The 12,178-nt window shown below is 40.6% G+C and overlaps 1 protein-coding gene across 14 annotated transcripts in view; it reads right to left on the reverse strand.

The window, feature by feature from the left end:
- The window catches only part of LOC118016446 (nucleoporin SEH1), a 167,088-nt gene extending 155,662 nt beyond the window's left edge, over positions 1-11,426 (reverse strand). For 7 of the 14 annotated variants that reach the window (XM_035013832.1, XM_035013831.1, XM_035013834.1 and 4 more), the window contains exons 1-3: positions 11,167-11,426; positions 7,104-7,154; positions 4,813-4,959 (exon numbers count right to left, since the gene is read on the reverse strand). In XM_035013832.1, coding sequence (XP_034869723.1) covers positions 4,813-4,959; positions 7,104-7,154; positions 11,167-11,277 — 309 coding nt within the window. In that variant the 5' untranslated portion in view covers positions 11,278-11,426. The remainder of the gene's footprint in view (positions 1-4,812; positions 4,960-7,103; positions 7,155-11,166) is intronic. The other 7 variants (XM_035013847.1, XM_035013846.1, XM_035013835.1 and 4 more) reach the window with 5 other exon arrangements.
- Positions 11,427-12,178: the final 752 nt, after the last annotated feature.

The following is a 12,178-nucleotide window of genomic DNA, read 5'->3' on the forward strand; positions in this document are numbered from 1 at the left end:
ACATAGGCCAATGGAACAAAATACAGTCCAGAAATAAACCCTCTCTCTATATCTGGTCAACTGATTTTCAATGAGGATGCCAAGACCATTCAAAGGGGAAAGGGTGTGGTGTCTCTCCCGACTGGATGGGGGCCCCCAAATGTGGGGCAACCCAATTGGGTAGAAGCCTGAAAAACGGGCAGTAAAAGGATTCACCAGAGGCAGAACAAAGGAGGTAGATATTTATCGAATACACGACAAGGGAGTGGCAGGCAGGACAGCACAGAGACTGTCTGCTAGGAGGCAGTGGGTGGAGGCTGTATTTAAAGGAGGAAGATGAGGAAGTATGGGGACTTCTGGAATTCTCCCTTTTATGGTAACTGTGCCAGGTTGTAAGTAGCCCATTGGTTAGTTAGGGCCTATGGATATTTTGAGGTGGGTGGCCTTTATGGGCCTGTTTGTATTCACCTTGCTTTACATTCCATTGCTCAAGCCTGTTGTCTAAAAGCGGCCTCTACAAAGAGCAGTCATTCCAATAAAAGATACCAGATACCGGGGGAGAGTATGTGTTATGGTGAACGCTGTGTATTGTGTAAGACTGATGAATCACAGACCTGTACCCCTGAAACAAATAATACATTACATGTTAATTAAAAAAAAAAAAAAAGATACTGGGAAAACTGGATATTAACATATGACAGAATGAAGTTGGAAGCACCTGGCTGGCTCGGTTTGTAGAGCATGTGACTCTTGATCTCAGGGTCATGAGTTTGTGCATTGGGGGTAGAGATTATTAAAAAAGAAAAAAAAAAGTTGTACACTTACTTTATACCATATACAAAACTTAAGTAAAAATGAACAAAAGACCTAAATGTAAGAGCTAAAATTTTAGGGATGCCTGAGTGGTTGGTTAGGTGTCAGCCTTCGACTCAGGTCATGATCCCAGGGTCCTGGGATCCGAGTCCCACATCAGGCTCCTTGCTCAGCAGGGAGCCTGTTTCTCCCTCTCCCTCTCCCACTAATGGCCAATGTGTTACTCCATCTGTCTCTTTCTGTCAAATAAATAAATAAAATCTTAAAAAAAAAAAAAAAGCTACAATTTAATACTCTTAATATAAAACTTTGGGGAAAGTCTTTTTGACATTGGATTTGGCCATGATTTCTTGAATATGACATCAAAAACACAGGAAATAAAAAAATAAATTGGACTTCATGAAAATTCTTAAATTTTGTGCATCAAAGGATACTGTCATGAGAGAGAAAAGGCAACTCACAGAATGGGAGAAAATATTTGCAAATCATATACCTGAGAAGGTACTAATATCCAGGATATAAAGAACTATATACAACTCAACAGCAAAAAACCCAAACAACCCAATTTAAAAAATGGGCAAAGGACTTGAATAGACATTTCCCTAAAAAAGTAAAGGACTCTGGTACCAATTCCAATTCAGGGGGTGTTGGAGGGGGGATAACCCCCAACAAATAATTCTCACGTAACAGCAGGCTGTCCGAGAATTCAACTCAATTCTGACGCTATCTACCAAGAAATAGCATCAGATTCCACAGGTTAAGGGCTCAATCCTGTAAGACTTCCCACACTTCAGCAACTTGAACAGCTCTCAAAACGCAGACAGGCAGTCTGCTTAATAGATACCCATTTATTATAAAAGGATATAACTCAGAAATAGCCAGATGAAGAGATGCAAATTGTAAAGTAAGGGGAAAAGCATGAGGAGCTTCTATGCCCTCTTCAGGTCTACCACTCTCCCCATATCTTCACATGTTCACCAACCCCAAAACCCTGTGAACCTATGTTCTTTGGGGTTTTTATTGAGACTTCATTACATAGGCATGATGGAGTAACACACTGGCCATTAGTGAATGATTCAACCTCCAGCCCCTCTCCCCTCCCCAGAGGTCAGGGGGTGGGACTGAAAGTTCCAGCCCTCTAATCACATGGTTGGCCCCATTGGCAACCAGCCCCCATTCTTAGGCACTTTCCAAAAGTCACCTAACATAACAAAAGATGTCTTTATCACTTTCAACATTTAGAAAATTCCAACAGTTCTGGGATCTGTAAGTCAGGAACTGTGTTAGGAAGACCAAATACATATGAAAAATATATTTCTTATAAATCAAAACATTGCAAAAAGATATATAAATGGCCAATTAGCACATAAAAAGATGTTCAACATCACAAACCATTAGGGAAATGCAAAAACAAACAAAAAAAACCTCCACAAAGAGATACCATATCACATCTACTAAGAAAGCTACAATGGAAAAACAAAAACTGCAAACATTGGTGAGGACGTGGAGAAACTGGAACACTCGTGCATTGCTGGTGGGAATGTAAAATGGTACAGCCATTCTGGAAAGTAATTTAGTAGTTTCTCAAAAGTTAAACACAGAACTACCATATGAGCCAGCAATTCTACTCCTAGGTACATACCCAAAAGAACTGAACCCAAGATTTCAAACAGGTTATCTATACAATAATGTTCATAGTAGCAATGTTGGCTAGCTAGGATGCAATGGGGAAGTTACTCAAATAAGAAGGCTGAAAGAAAAAAAAAAGCTGAAAGCTATCAGCAAAGGTGAAGAGGGGAAGAGACAAGAGCAGGGAAGGAATATATTTTGTTTTGGAGAACCAACAGTTCCAGCCAAGGAGACCCCCACTCTGAGCTGTACTGGAGCTGAGGACACGCACAAAAGCCCCTAACCTTTGGCTCATTATATTACGATCTTCTATGGGCAGAGTTTTCCACCATTTTTTGAACACCGATGTACACACTACCATGTTGACATGCTAGGCATGTGCAATTGAACTGAAGTATTTATGCAAGCTCCCTGTCCCTGCCCCCTATACACTGAATAAAAGCTTCCTGTACTAACCCCATGCAAGACAGTGCTTTGGAAACTATCTCCTTGTCTCCTAATAAAAAGTGTTTTGCTTTCTTGGGTTGTGTTCAATTTGATGCACCCCAATGGCAAATCCCTTGAGTTCAGTTACAGCATTATTTACAATAGCTAAAAGGCAGGGACAACCCAACTGTCTATCTACAGATAAATGGATAAACAAAATGTGGGATATACACACAATGGAATGTTACTCAGCCATGACAGGAATGAAACTGGTATATGTGACAACATGGATGGACCTTGAAAACATTTTGCTTAGTGAAATAAGCCAGACAAAGGACAAATACTAGAACAGTCAAATTGACAGAAAGTAGAATAGAGGTTACCAGGGGTTGAGAGAATGGAAGGAGGAGGTACTATTTAATGGTAAAGAACTTATATTGGGAATGATGGAAGTTTTAATATAGATACTGGTGATGTATACACAGCACTGTAAATGTAATTAATGCTATTGAACTATACACTTACAGTTAACATGATAAATATGTTATGTATAATCTATAATTTATAAAATGCAGCAAAAAGAAAGAGCAGTATTGACAACATACAAGCATTAGTGTTGTAAGAAAGGTGAAGAGGACTGTTAGCAACAGAAAAGAAAACACTGTATTTATATCCTTAAAAAGGCATAAACTATATGAAGAATACAGAAAAAACTCATAATGGTGGTTGCCTCTAGGAAACAAACTGTGTGGCCAAAGAGGAGGAAGTTGTCACTGTATACACCCATTTGTACCTTCTGCATTTTATACCTTGTACCTGATTATCTATTACAAGAAATAAAGAGGAAAAAAAGAAAACATTGGAATGGGTCTTAGAGGTAATCTAGTTCAATTCTCTCACTTTATAAACAAGGAACTTGACCAGTACACACACTATACTCTTTTTAAAATTCGAACATCCAGGGCGCCTGGGTGGCTCAGTCGTTAAGCGTCTGCCTTCGGCTCAGGTCATGATCCCAGGGTCCTGGGATCGAGCCCCGCATCGGGCTCCCTGCTTGGCGGGAGGCCTGCTTCTCCCTCTCCCACTCCCCCTGCTTGTGTTCCTGCTCTCTCTGTCTCTCTCTCTGTCAAATAAATAAATCTTAAAATTCGAACATCCAGGGGTACCTGGGTGGCTCAGTCGTTAAGCGTCAGCCTTCGGCTCAGGTCATGATCCTAGGGTCCTGGGATCAAGCCCCATATCGGGCACCCTGCTCAGTGGGAAGCCTGCTTCTCCTTCTCCCACTCCCCCTGCCTGTGTTCCCTCTCTCACTGTGTCTCTCTCTGTCAAATAAATAAATAAAATCTTTAAAAAAATAAATAAATAAAATTCGAACATCCAATCAGGCAAGAGCTAAAGTAAATAGCAGAAGCAGATAAGAAGAGTATTTTTTTTTTTTTTAATTTGAGAGAGAGAATGAGATAGAGAGCATGAGAGGAGGGAGGTTCAGTGAGAGAAGCAGACTCCCTGCCGAGCAGGGAGCCCGATGCAGGACTCGATCCTGGGACTCCAGGATCATGACCTGAGCCGAAGGCAGTCGCCTAACCAACTGAGCCACCCAGGCACCCGAGTATATTTTATAAGAAAACAAAAGTAACCACAAAAGAGAAAAAACAATTTTTTAATGGATTTTTAGAGGGCACTCAACTGTATGACAAAGCAAATACTACAGATTCATCATGAAAGTTATAATTAAACAATGCCATGAGTGCTCCTCAGTACCACTTCAGGCCCAAGACAAAATTAAATAAACAAGTAGGAGAAAAACATGGAAGAGAAAAAATGGAACTAGTAAATGTAGAGAGGAGTGGTAACATCTTATCAAGTGCCTGAAGCATTCCTGGAAAGACTGATGCTCCTCAGATTCTCACACACCCCTCTCCCCATTCTATCCTCCCAACCCCTGAAAACCAACAAATGTCTCACCCAATGACTCTGTCCTCGAAGTTTATCATTTGATTCTCCTACTATTTCTTCCCACACAGCAGCTGTTCGGTCAAAAGAACAAGAAGCCAAAACCTGTCCAAATTCAGGATGGGCCCATGTCACACGCCACACAGATCCACTATGTGTCTGAGGAATTATTTAAAAAAAAAAACACACAAAAAACTGACTTTACTCATATTTCACACATATAAAGTTTTACTTGAGGAAATAGAGTACAGATATTTTTACTTCAGTAAGAGCAAAAAGCTATTTAATTTCACATTTAAATAAAAAGTTAAGTTCTAGAAATTTTTAACTTTTAGAAGATATTCTCTATTTAGGATTGTGGCCGTTCTGAAGTCCTTCTAACGTTTTACTAATAAAGAAAAATCCAGCTGGATAAAGTTGACCTCTTCCAGTGCTAACAGAAACCTGCTTCAGAGTTTAGCCTAACCAGGGTTTAAAAAAAAGATCTACCAGTCCACCATTTTTTTTACTTGCAAATTCTCTCTACAGGAAATGGCCACCTAATAAAATAAATAAGACTAATCAAAATTATTGGCTTCAAAAGCCTAACAGTACATAGAAACTATAGCAATAAAACACTTAACCGATTCCGATACCTGGCTACAGTGGACTATTCCAGGAAAAGCAGCAATGAGTGATCAAATTTAGAGAAGCCCAAATCCTTGTATTCTGAGAAAATAATTTAAAGCTCAGTAGCATTACCTTTAATATTTGAAAAATGGCAAATTACTATTCTTCAATTCTTCATGTTGACCAAAAGAAAAAGGAACAGATAGGTCTTAAAGCATTTCACATCCACAGAAGTTCATTTGTGCTTTCCGGTAAAGACACAGTATGACAACGAGCACCAGTCCACCAATAATGTTTATAAACTTTGTTTTATGCTTCTGTATATCTAACACTTTCACATTCAACAATCTCAGGACACTTTCATAATTGTGTAATTTCTACATGGTAAATATGTCATCCAAAGGTACACTTTGCACCCTTATTTTTTATCCTTTGTTTTGTCCAGTCTTTTTGTTTCACTTTTAATTCTTATTTATACAGGCTATCAGGTAAAAAATGCACTACAGCAGTGAGATTTTGTTAAATATTAGATTTCCAGTAAAGCGCAACCTAAGAAATAAAGATTACGCAGAGATAGTCATCAAAATAAAAAGGAAACAACTATATTAGCTATCATCAGTTGAACAAAACAGTATATTTACTGGTATATTTGTTTTACTGCTATATTTGTGTTTTTTAACAGGCTTTAAAAACCTATCAAAGTATTTATGAACTAAGTTTTAAACTAAAAAGCAAGAAATAAGGGTTTCCTTTTGGAGTGATATAGTTTTGGAACTGGATAGAGGTGATAATTGTACCAACATTGTGAATGTAGTAAATGCCACTGAATTGTTTATAAAAGATCAAACTACTAATACATGCCACAACATAAATGAACCACAAGGAAAGGGAAAGTAGCCAGACATAAAGAACTACATATTGTAGAATTCCACTTACATGAAATGTCTAGAAAAAGTAAAATTACAGAGACAGAAAACAGTTCTAGTGGTTGCCTAGGGCTTGAGTGGGGAATGGGGATTGACCCCAAACAGGCAGAAGGGAAATTTCAGGGCTGATTAAAGTGTTCTAAAACTAGATTGTGGTGACAGCTGTACAAGTGTATAAATTTCCTAACATTTGTTGAACTATTCATTTAAAATTGATGACTCTAATGGTAATCTGAGTAAAGCTGTTTTTAAAAAAAGAAATAGAACTTGTACAAAATATCACAACTATTAAAAATATGCCGGGACGCCTGGGTAGCTCAGTCAGTTAAGTGTCTGACTCTTGAGCTCAGCTCAGGAGTTCAAGCCCCATGTTGGGCTCCATACTTGGCATGGAGCCTACTTAGGAAAAAAAAAAAAAAAAAAATATATATATATATATATACACACACACACATATATATATATGCACACATACATATATATATGCAAAGAAAAAGGTAAGTAATAATACCAAAATGCTAAAAATAGTTATATTAGAATGCTACGGAATTAAAAAAAAAAAAAAAAGAATGCTACGGAATTGCACATTTTCCTACTCTCAAATTCTGAAGTATATTTTTGTTACTTTAATAGTTAAAAAACATAAGATACTTTAGGAAAAGAAGTATACATTTTACAATTTTCTCAAAGACAAATAGCAAGTCACTGATAATACCAAATAAATAATAAACATCTGAATTTTTTAAAAAGCACTGTAAAAATACTAACCTTCCAGCTAGCGGTACAATGCCAATCCCCACTTTCACTTTTATCCCAGACCTGTAAGAAAACAAAAGACATATTTTATTCCTACATATTCCTACAAACATGAAAAACAGTAACACTGGATCAGTATTAGGGCAAAAGAAGCGAACATAAATTCACAAAATAACAACAACCAGTAAGTAAACATTCATGCACATACTAACTGAGAACCTGGAGAGTGCCAGACACCAGGCTGAGCACTCAGGGGTCAAGGAATTTGTGCCCTCGTAGGTAACGGTAGGTAACAGAGATGAGTACAGTTGCAGTCAAGTCTTGTTATTGAAGAAGTTGTGTTCTACGATGTTGCTGAGAACACTGAATCAGCAAATACTAAACCACCGCTGCCAGGGGAAAGACAAGGGAAGATCCGTAGGAGCCTGTGTTCACAAAATATTTGTCAACCAATCAATACATAACCTTGTTTTATGTATGTACCTGTTTAATGACACCTTTTTAGTGTATATTATTGATTCATTAACACTGAAATCATAGCTAACAGTAACTGTCTGAATGAAGCTTTCCTAACACATAACATTTTCTCCAGAGGGCAATCACAGCCTTCCTGCACCTAGGAACATTAGGAAGCACTTCAGCATTACACCTGGGGACAATTTTAAACAGTGAAATCACCAACAAATAAACAAAAATGTGAAAAATGCAGCACAAAATAGACAAGGAAAAGGACACTTGTTTACAAAATAAGAGCCCAAACAAGCAGTGTCACCCTGTTTAACCTCAGCTGGAAACATGCACTTCAGGCAACTCCCAATTTTTTGCTACTCTGTGCTCATGTCAGCAAATAACTATGAGCACTGATTTTGGGATTACAAATAAATTGTAAAAAGTAGGTAAATTCACAAATACAGAATTTGCTAATAATGAGGATCAACTGTATATCTAACAACAAAAGCAAAATACTGACTCTTAACTATCAAAAAATATAGATGACAGGGGTGCCTAGGTGGCTCAATCAGTTAAGCGGCTGCCTTCAGCTCAGGTCATGATCCTGGGATCCAGTCCCACACTGGGCTTCCTGCTCAGCAGGGTAGTATGCTTCTCCCTCTCCCTGCCGCTCTGCCTACTTATGTGTACACTCTGCCTACTTATGTGTGCGCTCTCTCTCTCTGTCAAATAAATAATATCTTTAAAAAAAAGAAGTGATAAATTCCTCAAGAAACGAAAAATAGAATTACCACATGATCCAGCAATTCCACTTCTGGGCACATACCCAAAAGGGCTGAAAGCAGGGTCTCAAAGAGAGATCCATACACCCACATTCATAGCAGAATTACCCACAATAGCAAAAATGCAGAAGCAACCCAAGTCCACTGACAGATGAATGATAAGCAAAATGTAGTTAATTCACAATACATATTCAGCATTAAAAGGAAGGGAAGGAGGGAAGAAATTTTGATGAACTACATTTTGCTTATCATTCAGCCTTAAAAAGGAAGAAATATTTACAATACATATTCAGCCTTAAAAAGGAAGAAGATTCTAACATAGATTCCAACATGTACAAACTTCAAAGACTCTATTCTAAGTGAAATAAGATAGTCACAAAGCAGACAAATATTGTATGATTCCACTTATATGAGGTACACAGAGTAGTCAAATTGTTAAGAGACAGAAAGTCGAATGGGGATTGCCAGGGGATGATGACAGGGAGAATGATACAGAGTTTCAGTTTTGCAAAATGAAAAGATTCTGTAGATAGATGGTGGCGATGGCTGCACAAAGATATGAATGTACTTAATACTACTGAACTATATACACTTAAACATGGTTACAAGGGTAAATTTTATGTTACGTGTATTTTACCACAATTTACAAAAATTAAAATGTTAATAACGCCTGGCATGGATAATGATCCTACCAAATCAATACTCTGGCAGTGTAAAATAGAACCTTGGAAATGGCAATATGCCAATTATTCACAAAAGCTTTCAAAATATTCACTAGTTTCTCTACTTGAACGAGGTTAAGAAAATCAGTCAAAACACACGAAAAGCTAAAGTAATGAAGATTTTCATTGCAATACTACTTCTGACAGACAAAACCTACAAAATCGAAAGATTAAAAGATTCAATAAGTGGATAAGGAAAAAAATGTTTGGCATATTCAGTTAACAGAAATTAATGCAATATTCGACAAGTGGATTGATGAATGGATAAAAAAGTGTGTACATATACAACAAAATAGTCAATCTTTTTTTTTTTTAAGATTTTATTTATTTGACAGAGAGACAGCGACAGAGAGAATAGGGGGGGGGGGGGGCTGGAGAGGGAGAAGCCTGACTCTGGGCTGGATCCCAGGACGCTGGGATCATGACCTGAACCCAAGGCAGACACTTAACGACTGAGCCACCCAGGCGCCCCATCAATTTTTTTTTTTTTAACTTTATTTATTTGTCAGAGAGAGTGCGCGCACAAGCAGGGGAAGCGGCAGGCAGAGAGAGTGCAGGCTCCCTGCTAAGCAAGGGAGCCTGCCTGGGAACTCGATGGGGGGGGGGGGGGGATCATGATCTGAGCCCAAGGCAGACTCTTAACCTACTGAGCCACCCAGATGTCCCAATGTTACTCAATCTTAATGAAATTATGATACATGTTACAAATACCAATGAACCTTGAAAACATCATGGCAAGCATAATAAACCAAACACAAAAGGACAAATATTGAGATACTCAGCATAGTCATTTGTATGAGATACCGAGCATAGTCAAATTTATGACGAAAGGATTAGAAGTGACCAAGGGCTGGGGGCAGTGGGGAAGAAGTTACTGCGTAGAGTTTTAGTTTAGGATGAAAAGAAAGTTCCAGAGATGAATAGTGGTGATGGTTGCACAACAATGGAATTTGTGCTTAATGCCATTTAACTATAAAATATACTTAAAGATGGTTAGTTTACCACAATTTAAAAAAATTTTTAAGTGAATTTAAATCTTTTAGGAATTACAACGCTATTTTTCAGAAGGGAATTTATGTATCTGTGTATCTATGTATTTTAGAGAGAGTGAGTGCATGGGGAGAGGGAGGAGAGAGGCAGACCGCCGCTGAGCTCAGAGCCCCACGCAGCTCCATCTGAGGACTCTGCTGTCAGGACCTGAGCTGAGATCGAGTCCCATGCTCAACGAACTGAGCCACCCAGGCGCCCCAAGCCTAGTTGTTACTAACTATCTTTGAGGGATCACTAGTACCAAACTTGTCTGTGAAAACAAGTGGTAAAAACTGTCCTTCACCTTTTCAGTTATTTTGGAGTCGTCGAGAATACACATAATCCACACTCCAGCTTTCGTCTTCAAGACTATTATCATTTACTGTATAATAATCTCTAAAGTTCCTAAATCCCAAAGACCATCCTCTTATCATAGAAATTCTGCTTGTCAGAGCAGTGTGCATCTACACGAACTGTAAGAAACAAACATGGATTTATGTTTCTTCCACTGCGAAAAGAGATGAGCTTCCTATCTGAACATAAAGAGAGAACAATCTCCCCAAGATGGGGACAAGTCACACAGCACTTGAGACAACAAGGCGAACTGACTGCATTACAAGTCGCAAGGCAAAGTCCCCTGGCTGAACCAGCGTGGTAACAAGACAACTATTCCCAAACCCGAGCGGTCTGACAAATCCCTCGCGCACACAAGCTGAGGGGCTCTCTGGCTCTTGCCCGCAAGGACCCGAGCCTGCGCGGGCTGGAACACGCGTGCTCCCAAGGCCCCAGTGGCGGGAGCGCGCACGTGGCCACGACGCCCGCCCTCCCCCTCCGCGCAGGCGCAAGGCAGCGTGCCACCTCCCACCCCGGGGCGGGGGGGCGGCTGTGACCCCACAATACTGAGGCAAGGATGGAGGAGCACACCAGCCGCCGGCTCGCCTTGGGCTCCAAATCTCGTGCCCAGCGGCGCGCCTCAAAATCGGGGGGTAGTCCCCTTTCCAAGCGCCGCTCCTTCCGCTCTAACAGGGAATCATGCACGCTCTCACTTCCCCTCCTTCCGGGCCCGGCCCCGCCCCAAGGCTCCGCGCACACCTTGACGCTCTGGTCGCTGGAGCAGGTAGCCATCCGTCGCCCATGGAAGTCGAAAGAGACATCATGGATGAGATCTTTATGGTCCGCCGCGATGTGGCGCGCCACAAACATGGCTTCCGTCAGGCCGCGCCTCCTCCGTCTGCCCCTCCCACCACCGAAGAGGGCGGCCGCGGCGGCGCGGGGACCGCAGCCCACCAGGACCCCGCAGCCGACAGGGCGCGCACGGCGCGTTAAGTCCGCGCGCAACCCGCGCTGCGCCCCGCCCCTTTACCCGTCATGCCCCGAAAGGCTGCGGGGAGAGCGACTGCGCCTGCGCCTCCTGAAAGAGCCCTGGAGCGGGAAGGCTCTATTCCTGGCAGGCTCGACTTTGCTGTGCTGTAATGAAAGTTAAAAGAATTTATTGTTAAAGTATGATAATTGGGAAAAGTGAGAAAGTTCGAAAAAAACATCCACAGACTTGGGCCTTGAGTCAGTATTGGTCAGTGTCTAACCCCCTACCCAGACACTGGCTCAGAGCAAGTGAAGACGGAAGGGCGCTTTGCTGGGACAGTTAGGAGCAAGGAAGGGTGGAAATATGCCGGAAGAGTCCAGGCTTAGCCTAAAAATAAAGAGAGGAGGGATAGAGTTGAGAGGGAAAAACCAAGGGGTTATGGAGGTCGAAGAGCTGGTGTGAAGGAGAGAAAAGGTAAGGATCCAAAGTCATCAAAATGTTTATAAAATTTTCACAGAACAGGCTTGGGGGTGTCAAGAACCAAGATATGGGCAATAAGATACTGGAAATTAGAAAGTTCTTCGTGAAGAAACTCAAGTCACCTAAGAAAATGGCAGGAGCCAAAATGACCTGGAAGACCAAGAAGTCTGGAGCTAGATTTCTCAATAAAGAAGCAAAACAAAAACAAAACCCTGGCAAGAGACCAGTGAAAAAGAGCCCTCAAATCAATGATTCTGTCAAACCCAGAATTTCCCTTGCCTATCTGAAAGTAGAGCATTTCTATAAAACCTTTCCTAAGAT

This window comes from Mirounga leonina, unplaced genomic scaffold, assembly GCF_011800145.1.
Source record: "Mirounga leonina isolate KUSES-001 unplaced genomic scaffold, KU_Mleo_1.0 Mir_167, whole genome shotgun sequence".
NCBI classification, from domain to species: Eukaryota; Metazoa; Chordata; class Mammalia; order Carnivora; family Phocidae; genus Mirounga; species Mirounga leonina.